The sequence below is a fragment of the Mauremys reevesii genome, linkage group 5 (assembly GCF_016161935.1).
Source record: "Mauremys reevesii isolate NIE-2019 linkage group 5, ASM1616193v1, whole genome shotgun sequence".
NCBI classification, from domain to species: domain Eukaryota; kingdom Metazoa; phylum Chordata; order Testudines; family Geoemydidae; genus Mauremys; species Mauremys reevesii.
Window position 1 is genome coordinate 72,727,995 of NC_052627.1, and position 23,578 is coordinate 72,751,572.

General features: G+C 41.9%; 1 protein-coding gene across 1 annotated transcript in view; it reads right to left on the bottom strand.

Annotated features, from left to right (window-relative positions):
* The window catches only part of GLRA3 (glycine receptor alpha 3), a 118,562-nt gene that overhangs the window by 18,460 nt on the left and 76,524 nt on the right, over positions 1 to 23,578 (bottom strand). Inside the window, exons 6-7 of the mRNA XM_039542736.1 lie at positions 20,494 to 20,631; positions 3,527 to 3,741 (exon numbers count right to left, since the gene is read on the bottom strand). Of these exons, the coding sequence (XP_039398670.1) occupies positions 3,527 to 3,741; positions 20,494 to 20,631 (353 nt within the window). The remainder of the gene's footprint in view (positions 1 to 3,526; positions 3,742 to 20,493; positions 20,632 to 23,578) is intronic.

The window sequence follows — 23,578 nt, forward strand, 5'->3', positions numbered from 1 at the left end:
TCCCTACAATTTAATTTCATGGGAAAATATATTTCTTGCCTCTTTATGAGCAAATCTTTGCACAAATGATTAGTACTTCATGAACATTTCTTCATGATCTGCTGTACACTGCATTTAATCAAAACCCTGATAATGTAAAGGGAAAAGCAGAAAGATCTAGAAATTTTTAAATTTCTGGATGGGTATGGTCCATTTTCTGCAGACGTCTGCTCAAACAGCACAAAAAGGGTAGCACGTAGCTAAAACTGACCAGCAAGAAACTTCTCTGGCATAGGGGAACTCCCCAGTAGCATAAAGCTAATGCAGTTTAGGGGCTGTGTTGGAGAAAGAAGAGGTTGTAATAAAGCAGAACTCTCCTGACTTTGGGTCCATTCAAACAGCCCCTCAGCTGCACTAACTCTTGTTAGCACTGAGGAAGTGCACGTTGGCCATTCCCTCATGTGCTGCTGCTCTTCTGTGGAGCACAGTCACAGATGCAATCTGGCTCTGTAATCCAGGGCCTGCTCCTGCTCTGACTGTAGCCAGTTAGGGGTTTGATGTTTAATCCAACCAGAAGCAGACCCCAAATATGCGATTTTTAAATGTATGCAGTTTTATCAGATATAATAATAATTTGTTCTCTTTTTTCATGTGTATGTAGTGTAGTTGTTTTCCCAGTTGTTGAATCTTTTAGTTTTCTACCTCTTAAGTATCTATTATTATAGGGATGTTGTAATAATTGGGGCCTAGTTGGCCTACCTAGGGTTACAACCTGGCTGGTATTTGACTGGCTTGGCTGGTTTGTTTATTTTAATGGATTTGCCAGAAAACTAATTTAATCTGCTGACTTTTTTTTAAATGGGGCTAAAGATTTGCATTATCATAATGATGGACTGGGATATCTAGTGTTTGTGTACAGCTGACAATGCTGCAGTGTTCCCACTTCTGAAGTTTAAGTAAAAAAATGCTGTTCTCAATCTTATCTATATGTGTGTTGGGAGCGGGGATTTTGGGGTTGGGGTTGTGGCAGGCTTCCCTTTTTGGGGTGGGTGGGTGCCGGTTTCTTTGCATGTCAAAAGCGGTAACTCTAGGCCTACCCCATTTGTAAGCATAACTGTGGGAAAGTAAGAGTGTATAAAGGGTTACAATAACTCACAGCAATAAATATAGATGGAGCAAGGTGCAAAAGGGAGACAGACTGACCTAGTCCAAACAAAAAGATCTGCTAATATAACCCAAAGACAGTGTTAAGTTCATGTAAACAAGAGAAATGTGGGTTTGGAAACCAATAAACCCAAACTGGTGTGTGGGAAATTAGGCCTACTGGTAGATGAAACAATGAGAGTGAGCTATTCTACCCATCATTCCCCTTTGGGATCTTTAAGAGAAGATTTTGGGGGGAAATTGAAGGCGGATGCTGCCTGACTGAAAGATAAAAGAATAGAAAGGAGTGAGCTTCACCATGATGGCTGCTACCCCCATCCATTTCCTTAAACCCCAGGATTCACTGTAATAGCATTGGTCCTTCACTGTCTTGATCCTGAGAGATATCCTAACCAGGCCGGGTCCGAGAGAGGGACCCAGATAACACTGGGATTTAGCCAGAGCTAGTGGAGATGGCAAACACCATTTGAGATGTGAAACTTTGTTACACTTCCCCCAAACTTCTGTGTCTTTTCCTTCCCTACCTTATTTTTTTGTCTTTCCTATTGTCCCTTTGCCGTCTGTTTAATAAGAGTCTGGCTTAGCTTGCTGAGGCTGCACATTTTGCAACACTGCTCTGAGCCTGTGACCAAAGAAACGGTTAAAAACAATGCCCCAAATAGCCTGATGCTGGTACAAGTTCACCAGGTATCAGAGTGGCTAATAAGATTGTGTGCCATGCCCGCGTTTCTCCAAAGGAGAAGTTGCAAGAGTGAGTCAACACCAAAGGCAGAAGCTGCATTTTCTATCATTACTGTGTGTTTTTCTCTCCCCTCTTGTGTATTTATCTTATGTCTTCTAGGAGACTGGATTGGACTTTAACAACAACAACTCCTGCCCGTCTCCATTTTTCCTCCCCACCCCCCCCAAAAAAGAACAGTTATTACCACCTATAATACCATCTAAAAGACTGTTTGCAGTTTAGTTGTAGTCATGCTGGTCCCAGGAGATAAGAGAGACAAGGCAGGTGAAATAATATCTTTTGTTGGATAAATTTCTGTTGATGAAAGAGACAAGCTTTTGAGCTTAAAACAGTCTAAAGACTGTCAGACATGGTTTATTTTCTGTTTATAGATCCTATGCAGTGAAAGGGAACAAGTATTCCTTATATAGTTTACATTTTAAATGCTTTTGCTGTTTTTCTTTCTTTTTTATCTTTATTAAAAATCTTTAAAACTTTTTATTAGTGTTTGCCATGGTAATTAACTGGCTGATTAATTACCCAAACCCAAAACCTTTGGTGAAAACTGTTCAGTATTGGACAGTATAGGGTCATGGTCATACTTTTGACTCTTTGGGCCCATATATTCCATCAAAATTAATGCAGCAGGGTCCTACACTGTGGGACACTAAGTTCTCTCTGCAACCAAAGGCATATTTATTTTGATCAGAGGACAAAAAGTCTGGCTCCAACAACCAGGAAAATATTTATACAAAAACAAGAGAGGTAACAACAAACATATCAAATTATTCCCATTGATTTCAGTGGGAGTTCAGGGTGATTAGTCTTTCCTGTAAAAGAAAACATTTAAGTAATGACACTTAGGCAATTTAAAAATGGACAACATAAATTTTTCTGGGGATTTCACCCATGCTGCTGACAGACACCTTTGTAAAACACTTTGGGCTAGACTGTCACTCTGACTCAGTGTGTGGCTGTGGAGGTGATACTTGTCCAATACTCCTCACTGTAAGAGGATGGAGAAGGGGTGTTCTAAGGATGAGCCCTGGATCCATGAGAATAGCTGACGAGATGCATATAGTAAGCTCTTCAATGAAAAGAGAAATAACTTGCTGTGCCCCCACAACCAGCATGGGGAGCTGGAAAGAGATTGTTACTCTGTAAGTCATAGTTTTTGATTTGTCTCGTTGTGGGAGAGTACAGCTACATGCTGCCCTTTTACTCACGGCAGACTGGAAAGCTGCAATATTCTCAATATTTGCTAAATACATTGGTTGTATCACAATGGAGAAAGGGACAAACTCATCACAGACCAGCATATAAAAATCTGGGCAACACTAGTGGAGCAGTGAAGAACACTGTTTCTTCAAGGTTCAAAATCTGTATCATTGAAGTCACTGGAGTTAAGCCAGCTGAGAATTTGGCTCAACAGATCAGTTGGTACAGAAGTAAAATGTGTTCTGTTGAATGAAAAATTAAAAAAAACCCCAAATCAAAGTGGTTTATCTCCCTTCTGTTCATCCTTAATGAACAAATTTATCTGTTAATAAGAAGAGCACATGTTGTAAAGGTTATTGAAGGCCTCTGACAGCCATACAGAATCATCATTTGTACTAACACAATGATTCTGGTATTGTACAAGCAAAGCAGTTTTTTGCCTACCTTTGGAAGTGATGCTCGTGAACCTGAACTTTGTGTTGTCATGGTCAGTACAGTTGTTATACCTAAAGCCACTCTGGCTGGTGCTGCATCCATATTGATCCAAAACGACACCCAGGAGAGAATGACAATCAGGAGACTCGGTATGTACATTTGAATGAGATAATAACCCATTTGCCTTTCAAGGTGGAATCGGACTTCAATGCATGTAAACTTTCCTAGTTGTAACCCAAAAGAAAAAAAAAGTTTCATGAAAATAGGAAAGCTATTTTCGTTGCTAACACACACTCTAAATAAAACATTTATATGAGCAGTTCAACTAGACTTGTCTTCTAGTGGAGTTACAACTGTTTTGATTGCTCTTTCAGCGTACATAAATTTCCCCATCACCATAGGAACATCTGTTTGGAGAGAGAAATTGAATTTCCAAAATTTTCTCTGCTTGTAGAATTCAGTAAGCTGCTCTAGAATTGTGCTTATTTTGAAAGTAACTATCATAATGAAACACACTAAACATAATGGTCATAATGAGCAACAGGTCATTTTCCAACCTTTGCCATCTGAGTTGCTATTTAGAGATACTGCCATCTGCAGAAGGACATTGTGCTCTCCTGTGCCATCAAACTTGCAATCCCATGGCTCAGTTTGAAGTTTAATTTTATTTCTCAAACATAACCTAAAAGGGAAATCTGGGGGGCGAGGGTGGCCTCAGGGTAATAATTGCTGACCCGTTATGTATGCCTCATCCCCCTTCCAAAATGTTCTAACTTAAAAACCTAGTTATCAAGGTTTTCAAAACTTTGGGCTTCTAATTAAGTTACTTTTGGACTTTAGGAACCTGAATAAATGGTTTTTGGTTTTTTTTCAAAGTGCTGAGCACCCACTGACTTGATTAAAAGTGAGCAGGAAATGTATTCACCCGTGGAAGTAGAATATCACTGTTGCCACCAAAACAAAACAAAAAAGTATTAATGCTCCTATGCCAGAATTTGTCACTGTTCCTGACCTTGTGGTGGTCTCCTTTTGTAATTCCCTTTGTTTCTACTAAATATTAGCATTTGAAGGCAATATTATTGATATATTTATTGACAGCAGAAATTATATTTCACCATGGATCTCTGTGCTTATTTGAATGAATGCATTTTAATCATTCTGGATTTTGGATGGATGCATTTATATTAATATTTAAAAGGTGTGCAGTTATTCCAGAAGATGTGATTTCCAATAAGTTATACCAATTATTTTTTCTGACCCATTTTTACCCACACGTTTATACAAAATCCCATGCGTATTATCACATTCATGTACCATCCTGTATTATCTTTGTACTGAAACAGCATTATCTAGCATATAGAAATCAATTTCCAATTGATGAAGCTGAGTTAAAATGTCTTACATATTCCACTTTTGGACAAATTAAATGACTGGTAAAGTGTGTCATTTATTTTTCCTTAAGGTAGCTTTGTTATAAAGCCATTAGTCTTGTCTGTAGATTTTGTAGTAAATTTCATGGAGAGTAATCCCTATTTCTGTGAAGTAACACAAGTGTCCAGATTTAAGTAAGACTATGGTGATGGGACTCAATTGTTCAATGAAAAAATTCTATTTTAAAACTAGAGAAAATAATTGTAAGGAGTTTTATAGCTACCAGCTCAATCACTCGCTTCACTCATAATCTCTGTCTGTAACTCCTAAAGAGAATTCTCTAGTAGTGCAGATTTCTCTAGCCCAATCCTACCATAAAACCCTGGCACATGCCTTGCGTTGTTTCAACTTTTTCAACCTCCCCTTCTCTGGCCTCTCTGCTCCACTGGTGAAATCCTGTCCTACTGAAGTAAATGGAAATCTTACCATTGACTTCAGTGGGGTCAAGATTTCACCCCACATCTCTCCGTCCAGTCTATTCAAAATGCTGCAGATAAAGTCATCTCACTTAGCAGTTTCACCTTTTCCATCCACCTACTTGAATGTCTGCACTGGCTCTAAACTTTTGCATCCTTGTCTTGAAGGTTCTACACAACTATGCTTGTTACCTTTGCTCTGAGAACTCAATACCCCTTAACAGTCCCCTGGTCTCCTTCTCCAATCAGCAATCCCATTCTTTTTCCTCAAACAGTCCTCTTTGGCTAGAAAAGCCATCCAGATTTTGTATGCCATAAAGCCTCGTTTTCCTTTTTCCTCTCAACTCCCTTCTTTTGCCTCCATTTTCGAATCTTGACCTAGGTATCTCACTTCTTATTAAAACAAACCAGAACAACAACAACAAAAAAACCCTCACAACCTTTATGGTAACAAGTTTTGTATATAACATTATTGTATCTCATGTCTCCCCAATATCTCACAGCTCTGTTTTCATTGTCATCCCTTTTGCATATTGTATCTGAATTAGATCCTTGAGGCAGGGATCTTTCTTAATACTTGTCTGTAAGGGGCCCTGCATTTCTATGGTGCTGTCTAGATAGCAGCTACTGAGGACAGGGCAGCATTCTGGATGAAACATGCTTGAAAATTTCTTAAGGACCCATAAAAAGAAATGTCTCCATTAAGGCTGTGCCTTGTAATACTTACAACTAGTGGAATAGTGTGTGAGTGACAGCACTTCTCAGTAGACTAGTCAGATTTAGCAGGCCTCAGGCTCAGTGATGTCTGAACAAGAGGTGGTGGTAAACACAGTCAGGGGTAGTATAGAGTGTCTGATATGCCATGGGGGGGGGTCATAAAAAGAAAGTGAAAGTTCAAGCAAATCTAGGCTTTCTGCAAAGTCATTTAAATAGGGTTCTTGGGCTGTAGGGAGTGAGATTTAGCATCCTCTTCCAACTTCCCTCATTCCTTTTCCATTCTAGCTGGCAGCTAAGGGCATGGGAGGGGCAAAGAGCAGTAGAATGGATAATGCCGCCATAACTGATGTATGTGTCTGTGGGCTTGGGACAATCACTTATTAAATTTTTCCTCATAATCATGAGGAGGGTGACACTGCATTATACTCCAGACAGAGGTGTGACAAAGGGGGAGACACACTAATTATCCAGGAGGGCTCAAAGTATTACCACCACACAGCTCAGAACATGTGGTATTGGAGCATAAGCAATAAATATCACAATAGCCCTGGTGTGGTGTGGCTCCTTGCAACTGCAGGTTTGACAATATTGTCTGAACTGAGGAGAGAGGGCTAGGGGGCTAGAGAACAGAACCTCTTATGAGCAAAAGAGCCACGAGTGAAAGGAAGGGTGCAAATAGAAGAGATTCTAATAAAGGGAGAAATGGCGATGGGTTATGATCAAGCTAAGATTGACATGGCATTGGGTGACATTTCAGACAATTACTGCTGATGTGTGAAGTGGCTTTGTTTAAGTGCAAAAAAAAAATCCTACAGCCAATGTTAAATAAGAACATAAAGGAAGAAAAATGGAAGGAAAAATGATGGAATCCTGCTCCCCCTCCCGCCCCCCCAAAAAAGAAAAGAAAATCAGCTGCTAGAAGGATTCTCTTTCCAAACAAATTCTGTAACTGACCAGGAAATAACATTAGTAGTCAAGGAAGACCTAATGCTGTGCACATGTGTGTCTGAGAAAGCATGTAAATTGGGGGGTGGAAAGGGGTGTATGAAACCCTGCACCGAGGATTAGGGGCTAGGGATGCTCTGTGAGCTAAGATAGCCCCACCTCTCTGGCCCTGCCAATCATGCATGGTAAGGAGGAAGCTGTAGTCAGCAAGGGGGAAACCCTGAGAAAGGAACGATTCTTTCACCAGCCAGAGGAGGAACATCCATGCCAGAGAGACTCCCCACAAAAACTCAGAGGAGTCCAATGAATCCCAGGACCAAGCCCAATAGGGAGAGACTGGTGTGAATACCTGGGTGTTAAGGACTCCAGTAAAGTTGCTTCCCAGACACCCTGAAGTAAGGTCAGAGCCACTGACCTTTTTGTTGACAATAGGAAGAGCTTGATCTCTGTTTGTTTGCATTTTTGCTTTTCCCCACCTGTTACAAAGTAAGCAGACCTGCAAGGATGGGGCTCATTACAAGGACAAAGGGGCTGGGGCCTGGTCCTGGCTAACCCTGTGTGGGTCAGAAAGTGCAGGGATAAAGTGAGAACTACCATCAGCCAAGCAGAGTTGGACCTTGCAAAGGGAATTAAAACCAAGAGGAAACGGTTCTATAGCCATATAAGTAAGAAAGAAACAAGGAAAGAAGAAGTGGGACTGCTAAGCACTGAGGATGGGGTGGAGATGAAAGATAATCCCATAGAGTCTCATAGACTTTAAGGTCTGAAGGACCATTATGATCATCTAGTCTGATCTCCTGCACAATGCAGGCCACAGAATCTCACCCACCCACTCCTGTATCAAACCCGTGTCTGAGCCACTGAAGTCCTCAAATCATGGTTTAAAGACTTCAAGGTGCAGAGAATCTTCCAGCAAGTGACCTGTGCCCCACACTGCAGAGAAAGGTGAAAACCTCCCAGGGCTTCTGCCAATCTGCCCTGCAGGAAAATTCCTTCCCAACCCCATATATGGCGATCAGCTAAACCCTGAGCATGTGGTCAAGACTCACCAGCCAGACACCCAGGAAAGAATTCTCTGTAGTAACTCAGATCTCACCCCATCTAACATCCCAACACAAGTCATTGGGCATATTTACCACTAGTAGTCAAAGATGAATTAATTGCCAAAATTAGGCTATCCGATTATACCATTCCCTCCATAAACCTATCAAGCTTAATCTTGAAGCCAGATATGTCTTTTGCCCCCACTACTCCCCTTGGAAGGCTGTTCCAGAACTTCACTCCTCTGATGGTTAGAAACCTTCATCTAATTTCAAGTCTAAACTTCCTGATAGCCAGTTTATATCCATTTGTTCTTGTGTCCACACTGGTACTGAGTTTAAATAATTCCTCTCCCTTCCTGGTATTTATTCCTCTGATATATGTATAGAGAGGAATCATATCTCCTCTCAGCCTTCTTTCAGTTAGGCTAAACAAGCCAAGCTTTTTGAGTCTCCTTTCATATGACAGGTTTTCCATTCCTCGGATCATCCTAGTAGCCCTTCTCTGAACCTGTTCCAGTTTGAATTCATCCTTCTTAAACATGGGAGACCAGAACTGCATACAGTATTCCAGATGAGGTCTCACCAGTGCCTTGTATAATGGTACTAATACCTCCTTATCTCTACTGGAAATACCTCGCCTGATGCATCCCAAGACCACATTAGCTTTTTTCACAGCCATATCACATTGGCAGCTCATAGTCATCCTGTGATCAACCAATACTCCGAGGTCCTTCTCCTCCTCTGTTACTTCCAACTGATGGTTCCCCAGCTTATAACAATAGTTCTTGTTGTTAATCCCTAAATATAGGTATGACCCAACACCTAAACACTTTGCCTAAGTTTTTAAGAGCTTAGGGATAGTAGCACAGTGGCTAATGATAACAAGGATATATGGAGGTAGAAATTATCACATCTGAGGTGGAAATCAAACTCCAAACAATTTAATGGGACTAAATCGGGGGGCCCCAGATAATCTCCATCCAAGATTCTTAAATGAATTTGCACACAAAATTGCAAGCCCAATAGCAAGGATTTTTAATGAAGCTGTAAACTCAGAGATCATACCCCATGCCTGGAGAATTGCTAATATAATTCATATTTTTAAGAGGTGGGGGGGGAAGTGATCTGGGAAATGACAGGTGTGTTAGTTTGACCTCAGTCGTATTCAAGATTTTGGACAATTTTTGAAAGAGAAAGTAGTTGAAGACATAGAGGTGAACAGTAATTGGGATAAAATACAACATGGTTTTACAAAAGACAGATCATGCCAGACCAACCTGATCTCCTTCTTTGAGAAGATAACTGATTTTTTTAGACAAAGGAAATGCAGTAGATCTAATCTACCTGGATTTCAGTCAGGCATTTGGTAATTTCCCATTTGGAACTCTATCCATTAAATTGGAGAAGATGGGGATTAATATGAGAATTGAAAGATGGTTAAGGAACTGGTTAAAGGGGAGACTACAGTGGGTAATACTGACAGGTTAACTGTCAGGTTGGAAAGAGGTTACCAATGTGGTTCCAAAACCTATCTCTGAGGAACTAATTTTATTTAACATTTTTATTAATGACCTTGGCACAAAAAGTGGGAGTGTGCTAATAAAAATTGTGGATGACAGAAGGTTGGGAGGTGTTGCCAATACAGAGAAGGATTAGAATATCATACAAGAAGATCTGGATGATCTTGTAAACTGGAGTAATAGAAATTTAATAGTGCAAAGTGCAAGGTCATGCATTTAGGGACTAATAACAAGAATTTCTTCCTATAAACTGGGAATGTATCAATTGGAAGTGACAGGAGGAGGGGAAGACCTGGGTATACTGGATGATCATAGGATGACTATGAGCTGCCAATGTGGTGCGGCTGTGAAAAAGGCTAATGCAATCCTAGGATGCATCAGGTGAGATATTTCCTATAGAGACAGGAAAGTGTTACTACCATTATACAAGGCACTGGTAAGAATAGTGTGTGGAGTTCAGGTCTCCCATGTTTAAGAAATATGAATCAAACTGGAAGAGGTGCAGCAAAGGGCTACTAAGATGATCCGTGGAATGGAAAACCTACATTATAAGAGGAGACTCAAAGAGCTTGACTTGTTTAGCCTAACCAAAAGAAGGCTGAGGAGATTGCTCTTTTGAAAATACATCAGAGGGATAAATACCAGGGAGGGAGAGGAGTCATTTAAGTTAAGCAGCAATGTGACACAAAAACCCTGGTGCTGGGGCGGGGGAGGTTCTTTTTCATCTACAGCGTGGGGGACTGGTCACTTGTAAGTTTAAACTAGTATAAATGGTGGATTCGCTGCAACTTGAAGTCTTTTTAAATCATGATTTTAGGACTTCAGCGCCTCAGGCAGAGGTGAGGGGTCTATTACAGTAATGGGTGGGTGAGGTTCTGTGGTCTGCAATGTGCAGGCAGGCAAATGAGATGATTATGATGATCCCTTCTGACCTGAAAGTTATGAGTCTATGAAGTGATTGTTGCAGGGGGCCCCAACCCATGTAGGGTGGTGCCACAGAGACACTTTTTTACAGGGAGGTTAAAAGGCTGAATCTACAAGCACAGTAAAGGCAGCAACTTCTGCTATCATGGAATACTGTGTGTGTGCAGACAGTGGTGCTTTGCATGTTCTCAGATGTAGGCATACTTCCATTGTAATATCAGCACTAGTACTAAAATGGAGAGGCAGGACTTCACTGTTATCAGCATTAGTGCTGGGATACCCTGATGGGAGCATGTGTGTATATTGAGAGAATGAGGCCATGCAGGCTAACCACTGTGAAACTAGCACAGAATGTTAATATTAGTATTGTTTGTTTACTGAATGCTGTCAGTGTAATGACTCACACATGCTAATGGCTGTTAGTGTGATGGCAGTATGAGAGTCTCTTGTGGTAGTACCACGATTGCAGGCACTTATCAAAACAAAAACAAACAAAAAAACACTACCAAAAAACCTCAGCTGGCAAAGCAAGGGTAGTGAGCCTAAGTGACTCATTATGCTAATGAGTGGAATGGAACTAGGAGGAAGATACTGCTATTGGCTATTGATATTGGAGTCAGGAGTTAACTGTTTGCTAAGGGAATTTATACAAATAGGTATTTCCACAGAAAAGATGCTTGCCACTCCAAAGAGCTTATAACCTAAATATAAGACAAGAGACAACAGGTGGATTCAACAAACAGATGGCAGGTGGACAGATGGAGCGCAGGTAACAGTGAGATGATTCTGATTAATGTAATAAGCCTACAGGACACGAGCTCCCTAAATATAATCAGTTGTTTTGAAGGCATCGTGGCATAAGTGAGTTTAAGAAGAGACTTGAAAGTGGTTAATATAGTGGTTCTGAAGGCTTTTACAGGGAGCTTCTCTCATGCATGAGAGAAGCATGGGAGGAAGCACAGAGGTGCTTGTTAGAAAATTTGACAAACGGGTAGTCAAAGCTGGCATCACTGACGAAGTAGAGGCAGGGTTGATGGCTCTATAGCATTTTGGACTGTAAATGTGTGGGTTTGTTAGAATACTCATTTACCCATTACTTGCTGTTTTAGATGTTTTGAGAGTGGTTTTATAAGCAATGGAGTACCTGACTTTTCAACATGTGAAATATCCAAAAATTACAGCTTTGCAACACTTAGCTTTGGCTGGAGTACCATCCTAGAGAAAAACTCTCAAATGAGGATGCTTCTTTTCTCACTCAATTTAGCTTACACCAGAACCTCAAAGCAAATGAGATTGGAATTCTCAAAATGTTACATGATTGGTCACATTTTGAATACTTTTTAATTGGATCAGTGTATTCAGCTGATACAGGATACACACGTGCCAATCTGCTTTTGTAGTTTTTTTATGCTTACACTCTGAGGGGCCCAATTCTGCCCTCATAGCCATTACTTCTAATGACTGAAACTGTGTAAAGCTTCACCTTTGTACTAACAAATCTTTGATTAATACTGGCATCCATACCATGATTGTACACAGCTGAAATGTATTAGATCATTTTTCCTCTGCTTTCACAAAGTCCACTGAAGTCAATAGAAGGCTTTCCAAATTGCACAACTTAAATCCAGAACTGGGCCTCGAGTGACTCCAAATGCCTTCAGAGAACCTGGATTGGTGTATTAATCAAAAGAGTTCTATTTCAGATTTGTCTGATTTTAGAGTTGTTTGGAAAATACTTTTTTTTTCCTGTTGAAGAAAACGTTGAGGTTTTGGCCAAAATTGGAAACCCATTTTTTGACTAAAAGCTGAAATATTTCAACTGAAAACCAAAATGTTTCAATCCTAAATTGCTGCCTCAGGAAACAATAGTTTAGGTACCTCATGCTCCCATTCTCTGATATGGGCAAGGCTCCCTGGTTGGATTACATCTTCCTTGTTGCATGATGATCTTCCCACTTGGTGAGAGAAAGTGACAGTTGTATGGCCACAATGCATCATGGGAGATGAAGTCCAGCTGGGGAGCTTGGTCCATGCAGGAAAAATGGAAGCATAAGGTACGTAAACTATGACTCCCATGAGGCACTGAAGCAACATTCCAGTATCAAAATATGTTGGTTTTGACTGTTTGTTTTTATCCAAAAATGAAAATTTTCTATGCAAAGCAGACACTATTTATGGAAAATGTTATTTAGCTGAAAACCCAATATTTCATCAAAATACACTTTTTCAGTAGAAAATGTTCAGCCATTTGTATTAATTAATGTCTCATCAGCTTCAGCATCAACATAACAAGCAACCAGTCACTTTAAAGACAGGATATGAAAGAAGGGAGAATGGAGGAAAAATGTGTTTCTAGAGGGGGAGATTTTCAAAAGCACAAAGATCAATGGCAGTTGGCTTCCTACCTGGTCTTTGTGCCTTTGAAAATCTATTTATAATCTGGAGTTTTTCTTCACTGAGGATTTCTTGGTTAAAGACACAGGCATGTGGTTGTTGGATCAATGGTGGTACATGTACTGCTGTGTCCAAATGACATACAGGTGTTTGATTTCTCTTTCTACTATCTAGCCAGCCAGCAGCAATCAGTTGTGTGTGTGTGTGTGTGTGTTTTTTGGAAGTAGGGGCAAAATGAGCCAAGGTCCATGAACAGATAGTTGTGACTGGCATCAATCCTCCTTTGTCAAAAGAAGATCAGTTGCTCTTCCTTTCTTTCTTCACTGAGCCATTATCAGTGTCACTGTTAGGCAAATGAGTTAGCTGAGTTTACTGTGGCCAGTAAAAATACATTTTTGCTCAGAATGACCTGCGGTTGTTTGAGTTATTCTGTTCTTGTCGTTTTCTGAAATGCTGCATAAGAACATTCCTCCTCCTCCTTCTCCCCTGTCAGAAAATTTCACAAGAAAAACAAAACAACTTCTGTAAAACTTCATTAAGGATTATTTAAGGTTACTCAAACACATAAACCACCAATGCAACCACAAAAAAGCCTGGAAACTAAGTCTTCACCTACCCATTACAATTTACAACCGTGATTTCATCTTTATCACACTTCATTGCCCACATCTACTCACAAAACACATGCCAGTCTCCCTTCATGGAAAACATGCAACCTGATGTTTTCTGATTGCTCAGATAATAAACAGTTATAGCCTTAAAATGGGTGGTTGGAATGTGCAGTGCAGATTTTAAGTTGTTTAAGAGTTGTATTGGATAGAAGGAATTGTTTTAAGTGGAAACAGTTTGTAGTGGCTCGAGGTTTACAATTTGGGGACATTTTTGTTTGTAGTATGTAGTAGTGCTATTTGGGTAGTGTAATAAGGAAGTATGGTGTGCGTTGTTCATTTTTTTTCAATAGTTGTCTGTGGTCAGCATTAAGTTTGCATGTTTTTATGTGACCATGAAGCGAGGAGGCATATGTGCTGTAGGTGGTATATATTGATGAGGTAATGTGAGGAAGGCAAAACCATCTCGGTAGGTTGCAAAAAGTGGGTGGGAACTGAACTAGTCATTTTCTGGTTATTATGCCTGTGTTGGTATTGTATGTTTTGTGGAGCAATGAATGGGAACGTTGGATATCACTGGCAGCAGTGTCATGTGTACCCAAAGGGCAGTGAGCAGGGATGTTGCTGAGTGATGATAGCACTGTTGGAAACAGGATGAGATTGGCCATTGTTATGTTCTGTTGCTGGAACTGTTATATTCCTATATTTGGAAGCAGTTATAAGTTTCCAAATGTCCCTCACCATCTGTACTTAGAGGGGTACATTTTCAATTACACATAGAGCACCCAGGAGACTCGGACAAGTCTGCTTCTGCATACCATGCTGAAACTTCAGCAGTTAATGTTAATACATCTCACAGGCTGTCTCCTGATTGTGTTATTTACAGCAAACCTCAGGCGTTGTCTACACATTAAGTCAACTTTATCTAATTCAACCATGAGCCTCTGAATTAATTAAGTCAATTGTGCGTGGCCACACCATGCTCATTGTCTCAATGGAGTGCGTCCTCACTCTCAGTGCCTGCATTGATGCACAAAGCAGTGCATCGTGGGTAGCTGTCCCAAAGTGCAATTTGCTGCAGTGTGTTTTGAGAAGTTTGTGCAATGCCTTATGGGACCAAAACACCGTCACATGGAAGAATGGGAACATTGCATCGGAATCCCATAATGCGCTGTGCTCAATGGAAAACAACCCAGCATTTTTTGTGCCTTAAAACTGTCGCATGTATGCCATAACCCCAGAAGCATGGAGCCTGCTCAGTTATGCACTCTCGTTGAGCATCTCAAACACCTCACACCTTCTCCTGCAGTATTTCCAGGGCCAAAGTAGGGTCCGTCTCACAGAACATAGTAATGTCCTGCGAGCAGCCCTGCTGCAAGACATTGGAAAAAAATTCACAGTTGCTGCTGGCAGTCACAGAGCAGCTGCACTCTGAGTGCCATTTCTGGTCCCGTGAAACAAGCACTGACTGGTGGGACCACATCGTTTTGCAGGTATGGGATGGTGAGCAGTGGGTGCAGAACTTTTGAATGTGGAAGGCCACCTTCCAGGAACTTTGTACAGAGCTTTCCCCTGCCTTGCAGTTCACCAACACAAAAATGAGAGCTGCTCTGACAGTGGAGAAGCGAGTGGCAATCACTATTTGGAACCTTGCAATGCAAGACAATTACCGATCAGTGGGGAATCAATTTGCAGTCAGTAAATCAACTGTGGGAGCTGCTGTGCCACAAGTGTGCAGGGCCATTAATCAACTTCTGCTATGAAAGGTAGTGAGTCTGGGAAATGTGCAGGACATAGTGGATAGTTTTGCTGTGATGAGGTTTCCTAACTGCGGTGGGGCGATAGATGGCATGTATATCCCCATCTTGGCACCAGACCACCTTGCCAAAGAGTACATAAACTGAAAGGGATATTTTTCAATGGTGTTGCAAGTGCTGGTGGATCACAGGGAGCATTTCACTGACATCAATGTAGGATGGCTGGGAAAGGTTCATGATGTGCATATCTTTAGGAACTTGGGTCTGTTCAAAAAGCTGCAATCTGGGACTTTCTTTCCAGGCCACAAAATGAACATTGACGATGTGGAGATGCTGATAGTTATCCTGGGGGACCCAGTCTACCCCTTTCTCCCACGGCTTATGAAGCCATACACCAGTGGTCTGGACAGCAGTAAGGAACAGTTCAACTATAGACTTAGCAAGTGCAGAATGGTGGTTGAATGTGCCTTTGGTCATTTCAAAAGGCGCTGGAGAAGTTTACTAACAAGGTTGACCTTAGTGAAGAGAACATCCTCAGGGTTATAGCTGCCTGCTGTGTTCTCCATAATATCTGTGGGGGAAAAAAGGGGGGAAATTTTCTGCAGGGGTAGGCAGTTGAGCCAGATTGCATGGCAGCCATTTTTGAGGAGCCAGACACATGGGCGATAAGAAGAGCACAGCAAGGAGTGCTGAGTATCCGCAAGGCTTTGAAAAGCCATTTCAATAATGAGTCACAGTAATGTGAGCTGCTTGTCTGCATTGTGCTTTTCCAAACCTTGACCCGGCTTGTATCAGTGTCCCTGTAAAGCTAACCCCCACCCAAGCCCAATGCTTCTACTCAATAAAAAAAACCATTTATTTCTTGAATCCATTTACTTTATTTAACAAACAAAGTAAAGACAGAGAACAGAAAAAAAGGTAACCTTGGGGAAAAGGGGTTGTAAAGTTGGAACAAGAGAAACATTTTCATCTGTGTAATATACCATCGCATTCCAGACCATCAAAGGTCTGTGAATGGGCGCCTTCTGTTCCCTGTACCTTTCCCTGAGTTAAGTGAAAGAGATAATGGACTTTTTGCCCATGCCTTAGGGAACACTTGGGGGAGGGTGATTCTGCACCAGCCGATGCTGGCTAGCTGTCCATCAGGGTCTGCAAAGGGACTCTACTCTCCTTCTCTTCCTGCAGTTCAACCAGATGCCTCAACATGTCTGCTTGGTCCCTCATAATCCGAAGCATCTCATCCTGTGCCACACACTCTTGCTCATTGGAAGCTTTCCTGCTCTCCATGTCTAACTTCTTGGACAGTGAAATCCTCCATGCTCTCAGCTCTGTGTCAGCTGTCCCGGAGGCATTCATTATCTTGGTGAACATGTACTCCCGCAGTCTCTATCTCCTCCTTCTAATCAGCAAAAGTCTGCTTTCAGGTGTTGATGACATGCCGAAGGATATATTTCCAGCTGTCAGTCATGGGGGGAAAAATAAAGGAACCATTGTACATAAATAAAATTTAAAAAAACCCTTATTACACTAGGTGTAAACCGTAACATAATCAGAATCCATAACCATTCACTGTGACATTTTGCTGTTCCAGCCATGGCGAGTAGCCCCCATCCCGGTCATAGGTGAGTGCACTTTTAATGAAGTTTATGGCAGGCTCATGTCAGGAGCAGAGGTAGCTAGTCGAACAATGGCCCTTCCCCATAGCACCATGGGAAGCTGTTTATGAATGGAGTGCGGGGGAAAACGTTTTCACTCCCAAATTGTGGACTCTCTCATGAGGGGCCACAGTCCCTTATCAGCCACTTTAAACTACTTGCCGACCCATGCTGAGCACAGTAAAGGCACATTAGTGGTTTGGTGATCTGGAATGTCTGGGGGTGGGGTGGGTCTACATGCTCCCCCCCTTTTTTTTTCTTGTAAGAGCACTTTTAATGAGAACAACTCTCATTTCCCCTAGGTGACCCTATGTGATATCAGTCTCCTGAGGGTAACAGAGGTGGAAATGAAAGACATGCTGCAAGCATATGGGTATAGACCTGGTCCTTATCCTGCTATACTGTGTACTGCAATGATGCCAGCAGAATTTATTCAGGAGTTGCGTGGGAAAGTGTCCTATCCTGGTGGAAGAAATAAGACTGCCCTGCCCAGAAACCTTCTGCAAAGGATTGCAGAGTACTTCCATGAAAGTTTCCTAGAGATATCCATGGAGGATTCCTGAGCTATCAAAGTTCACATAAACAGTCTTTGCTGGAGTGGCCTCTTGTAAGCAGAGAACCACAGTACCTCACTTTTTCTTCACAGTAAACATGCAATACCACCGAATGTATGTGCCCACTAAAGTTTAACTGGACTTTGATTGTAACTGTATATTCACCAGAGGTGCCTTCCCTGACATCATGGTCAGCCACTGTGATGTCCGGCGACCCACAGGGCTCCAGAGTAAAAATATTTCCTGGCTCTCTGGGAGAATGGATCCACCACTCACCTGTCTCCCATTCTCTTTCTCCTCATCCACATATACCATATCGTCCTCCTTGTTGTCCTTAGACTCACACACCTGTGAGGTGTCCACGTTGCTTGTGGGAGTGCTGGTAGGGTCACCCACGAGAATCGCATGCATCTCCCTTGTCTGCTGATACGCTTGTTGAGGTTCTTTTACTTTCACATGGCACTGCTGTGTCCCCCTCATGTAGCCCTTCTCCCCCATTTCACAAGCAATCTTTGCATAGTGTCAGCGTTTCTTCTGCTGGATCGGAGCTCTGCCTGCACAGACTCTTCTCCTCACACAGTAGTGAGATCCACCAACCAGGCTGGAGCACTTTTGGGGCATGTAGTCTCCATCATCAGCTGTGCTCAAGCTGGCATGCTCTCAGTGCTGATCAAACAGGAAATGGGAAATCAAAAATTCCCAGGGCTTTAGCAGGGGAAAGACTCTTTCCTGTGTACCTGGCTGCAGTGCAGCAGAGTTGAGAATGATCTCCAGAGCGGCCACAGATGAGCATTGTGGGACACCACCTTGAGGCCAATTAAGTCGAATTACACAACACTGCATCTGCACTACCTCACAGCTGACCCATGAAAATGGAATTCTCGCTATGCCTCTCGCAGAAGTGGATTACAGAAGTCGACATTAGAGGTGACTTAGGTCGTCGCAAAGGGCCCGGTAGTGTAGACACATACATTAACAGGTCAACTTAAGGTGGCTTCCTTCGACCTAACTTTTTAGTGTAGACCAGGCCACAGAAAAGAGCTTCATATCATGTGTTGTAACTACATCTATATTGAAATGATAGCATTTGTTAAGTGCCCAGCTATCTGCAGTTGTGAAGCATCTTTTTTTAATTAACCCATTTAAATCGACTCTGATGTATGCTTGAGTGAGAGGTTTTAGTTTTCAAAAATGATTTCCTCATACTATGTTTTTCATGGAGTATCAGTGCACAGATTCACATTAAGTGCCCTAGATAAACAATGAGTCCTCAAGCACAAACTGCACATAAGTGATCACATATTAGCATAACATAATGGATGGAAATGAAACACTCGGGTTATTAGATTCTCTTGCCAGCAACTATTATTGCCCACACAACAGTGGATAATCATGATACCCACTGTAGAAAATGGAAGACAAAAAAGATGTAAAGACTAAAACAACCTCCCCCATCCTCCAAAAAACAAAAAAATCTTCCAGTTTTATGGCATTAACCCCAAGATGAAGACTGGAAAACAAAATAAAGCCTCCAGGCTAGACCATGAGCTGGACCTCCTGAGAGGTGTGTCCTGAAGGCACAGCCTGGGGGGAGTGAACACAAAGGTGACTTTTTAAGTTATCTTTGTGCTGCCCGGTTTCTGCTTGTGCTGGGGAACAGTGTGCTTCCTGATGTAATGCAGTCTCCTCACAGTTGCCTATGGACTGCTCCTCAGTCTAGAATGGATAGGCACCAACTTCCTCTCTACCCGGGGGGGGGGGGTGCTTGACCCCCCGCCTCAGGCCTGCCCACACTACACCCCTTCCTCTAAGGAACCATTAAGTAACAGTCAACATATTTAGGTGACCCAAAATATTATCCCTAATTTTGCGCCATACTTCTCAGAAGTCCATAATTTGAAAGGACGTGATTCATGTCCCAAAATTAACTACATCCCACACAAATTGGTTGTTCTCTCACGTTAATTGTTGAAAATTATTTCCATCACAAAAAAAGAAGTTAGGGATCCCTCCCCCCCCACTAAAGGAATTGAATCCCACAATAGTTTGTTTCCTGCATGAATAATTTTTGCATTGACTTCAAAGACTTGAAGTCTTTGTTGACCATTGAATCCCACATTTGGGCCTTGGCAGGTTGTTTTTTTCCAGTTTCCCCATTAGTAATAACAAGGACAATAATACTTTATTTACTAAAAGCACAGTGGTATCATCTATAGGAGTACAGAGGTGGGACACAAGCTGGAACTTGTGAGGGTGAGGAATAAAGTCTGCTGAAAGCATATTTCCTACTTGTTAAAATAAAATAAAAAATTGTGACATGGCAATTTCCTGCAATATACTGGACAAAACTTATTGGTGTTTTTTTTATTTATTTAAACGAAATTTTAAAAAAGGGAGGGTGGAATCCTGGGGATTTTAGCTTTTGCTATGTGTATTTTTAATAACGACTGTACTTGTGGATTGAGAATTGGACAGTCACATTTTTATACAATGACAAATAATAAATGACTATTTTATACTTTTAGTATTGAAAAAGCAATGCCTAGTATTTTCTATATACAGATTTAACTACTGCGACACATCTTTCAAATAATTCTGGGGGTGATGGAGTATAAGGCCATACTCTTTGTAGGAAGGACTCTTTGTAGGAAGACCCCTGTGCCCACATGAAGCCCCACTGAAGTTAATGCGGCTCCACACAGGTACAAGGCTCTGCCCTCATAGTCACTTGCAGAACAATGAAGCCTGGCTGACCCATCTCTGCATAACTAATGTATTTCAGATGTCTATCTTTCCTAAATAAACTTTTATAAGAAAATTTAGAAATCTTTTCAACCATCGGGCAACTGTTTTGTTTCATTATGTTAATGCTTTCAGGGCATAGTTGTGTGTGTGTGTGTGTGTGTGTTTTGTAGTGTTATAACCTTCAGATGAGTTAAATGATGTATTTAAAACAACAGAAAATAGCAGCAGCTGTCTTTCCAGTTGTAATGGACTAAGAAACTCTCCTACCTGTATTGTAATGTTTGGTGCAATAACATAAATCTTTCTCTTCTTTCAACAGAAATTGTGGCAGAGTGAGCCCTTCTGCTACCTGTACAGCTCCCTTTTCTTGCCATTCAAAAATGAGATCGTTCATTGTATATCCAACTAGAAAAACAAACAGAACAACAACCCATAAATCTCCTGCAAAGTTTTTAAAATGTGTGATGCACCAAATACCAATGTCCTATACAAATTATATGAGATGAGAAAAATAGCAGGTTCCACTATATCAGTCAGCCAAAGGGGATCAGCACTCATCTCAGTCATGCAGATCTAGGCTGACAGTTATTTATGTGGATCCTCCTAAAAACATATGGTCAAATAGATTGAGAGGGAGATTTTCAAAAGTGCCTAAGGAAGTTGGATACCTAACTCCCTTGGGTGCTTTTGAAAACCTCACCCTTTGTTTATTATGGAGAATACAGGCCCGTTGATTTAAATCTTGTGAAGCTGTAGTATAGTTTTGAAATAGTGCTTTATACACTCTTTTATTTTTCCTGGATCTAAATGGCTCTGAAACAATTTAGGCCCCAATCAGGTGAAAATATACAGGTGAGTCCAGCAGTTCTCTTTCCAGGAGTAAGGCCATAGTTGGCTTGAAAAGATATTTTTTTCTTTGAAGCAGGTGCAAGACCAGAAGAAAAACTATTGTGATTAACTACCAAATCAGTATCAGACTGTGATAATATTCCTACATGCCTGCCTCCCTATCCCCACAGCAATATGTTTAAAAACAAACAAAAAAAACCCTCTTACTGTATAAGTCAGTCCAAGTAGCTGTTTACACAGAATCAGTGGTATAACAATCCGTGTCATGGCCAGACAGTGGAAATATTAACCCAGGGCCAGATTCTGGCTGATTTGTCAGCAGGTGGCCAAGTTGAGGGAGAGCACAAGGAGCTACACACACAAACCATGCCTAGTAGCTTCCTGGAATCCCATGGGGGTAAACAGCCCCTACTCTCTCTGTGCACTGCAGGTGTTCACTTTCTGAAGATGAGTGGGGAGGTGCAAAGTATGTGTGGGGATATGTTCCTTTAATTTCTCCCTCCCCTCCAATCCTATGTTCCAGAACTGGCTGGATATGAATCTAGCAGCATGTGGCACCCTCTGTGAGGGCAGCAAAGATACTGCTCCAGCATGCCCCAGAAGCTTCTAGAAGAAATACTGCTCATGGGCGCCGGCTTCCCCACTTTCTCCTGCGTGCTCAATCCCTACCCTGGCCCTGCCCCTACTCCACCTCTTCCATGTGGCCCTGCCCCACCTCCATTCCAACCCCTTCCCCAAAGTCTCCGCCCCCTCCCTGCCCATATTCCAATCCCTTTTCCAAATCCTGGCCCCACCTCTTCCCCTGAGGGGGCCACATTCCTGCTTCTCCCCCCTCCCTCCCAGAACACCTCTAAACAGCTGTTTGGCAGAGGCTGGGGGAAGTGCTGGGAGGTAGGTGGAGGAGCAGGGATGCGGCACACTAGGGGAGGGATGTAAGGGGAACTTGGCTGCCAGTGGGTGCTCTGCTAATTTTTCCCTGTGGGTTCCCCAGCCCCAGAGCACCCATGGAGTTGGCACCTCTGATCCTGCTAGAATTCCAGCTGGGTTTTCCATCCAGAGAACTGAAACCTCCAACATACCTTCCCTGCACAATGCTGAATTGTTCTCTAAATTTCCTTCTAAGGAGCTGATGGAGTTCTCATGGTTTTGAACTCTGCATGCTAACTCCCTCCTTCCCACCCAAAATCAGTGCTGGAAAGTAGCCTTTCCCAAAACCTAACCGCCTTGAACAATAGGAAAATGGAAATTGGAACCCAGATCCAAATTTCACAAGTGGCTCCTTTCATTATGATGGACTGAACCACCAGGGACTTTAGGTGTTCAAAGTCCATTCTGAATTATGTGGCTTCAGCCCATCTCTAATTTTAAAAGTTTTTTAGCCTTTTTAGAATGCTGACTTAGGGCAGGTCCACACTAAGAAGCGGGGTCGAACTAGGGTACGCAAATTCAGCTACGTGAATAGCGTAGCTGAATTCGAAGTACCCTAGTTCAAACTACTCACCCGTCCAGACGCCGCGGAATCGAAGTCCACGGCTCCAAGGTCGACTCCGCCACCGCCTTTTGCAGTGGTGGAGTACCAGAGTTCGAACTATCGCTTCCGGAGTTCGAACTATAGCGTCCAGATTAGACGCGATAGTTCGAACTCCGAGAAGTCGAACTCACCGCGTCGACCCGGCTCGTAAGTGTAGACTAGCCCTTAGTCAGATGCAAGAAAGACGACATACTGTTCGCATCAACCACGGAGAACTGGAAAGCTCTTTTAGTCTTACAATATATGTTCAAAATTTTCTTCTCCCCCAAACATTGAAAACTTCTGAGTCTCAGTCAAGGAAATTTTTTTAATGACTTCCTGATGTGTGAGAAAATCCATGAGTTTTGTCTCCTTCACCATTCGGTGACAATTACTACTTGTCTGACCAATGTTTAGATATACATACTTAGACATAATATACTGAAAGTCTGAGTTAGCAGCTGAAAGAAATGTCTGAGACAAACCACTTATTGTGTACTATAGCCAGACTGTGTTCATACATCACACTAGTTAAATCCTTTTAACACAGTTTGCCATAATTCTCAACACTTCTCTGCCTCCAACTGTTCCTCGTGTTTCCCTTGGGCAGCATTGTATACAAATTCTCCACAAACATTCCGTGTCACAATTATTTGATAAACTGTTATCTTGGGTGGGGGGGGGGGGGTGTCAAGGAGTGTGTGGAAGAAGAGACCACAGAAATGTATTTGAAGTAGACGCATTACATACCCATAGTTAAGATTAGACCTCATGTCATAGAGTTCATTTTATTTCTTCATTACATTTGTGATTAAACTCTTATTTTTCTGTCTTGTTTGCCACACATGACATTCTGTAATATAACCAGCTTTAAAGTCCACCACTGATGGCTCAAAACTATGAAACCTCAAAACTATAGCTTCTATAAAACTTTGCATGCATTCAGACAAAAAACATCTCTGTGTATAAACAGATTATCATTTGAAGCATGTA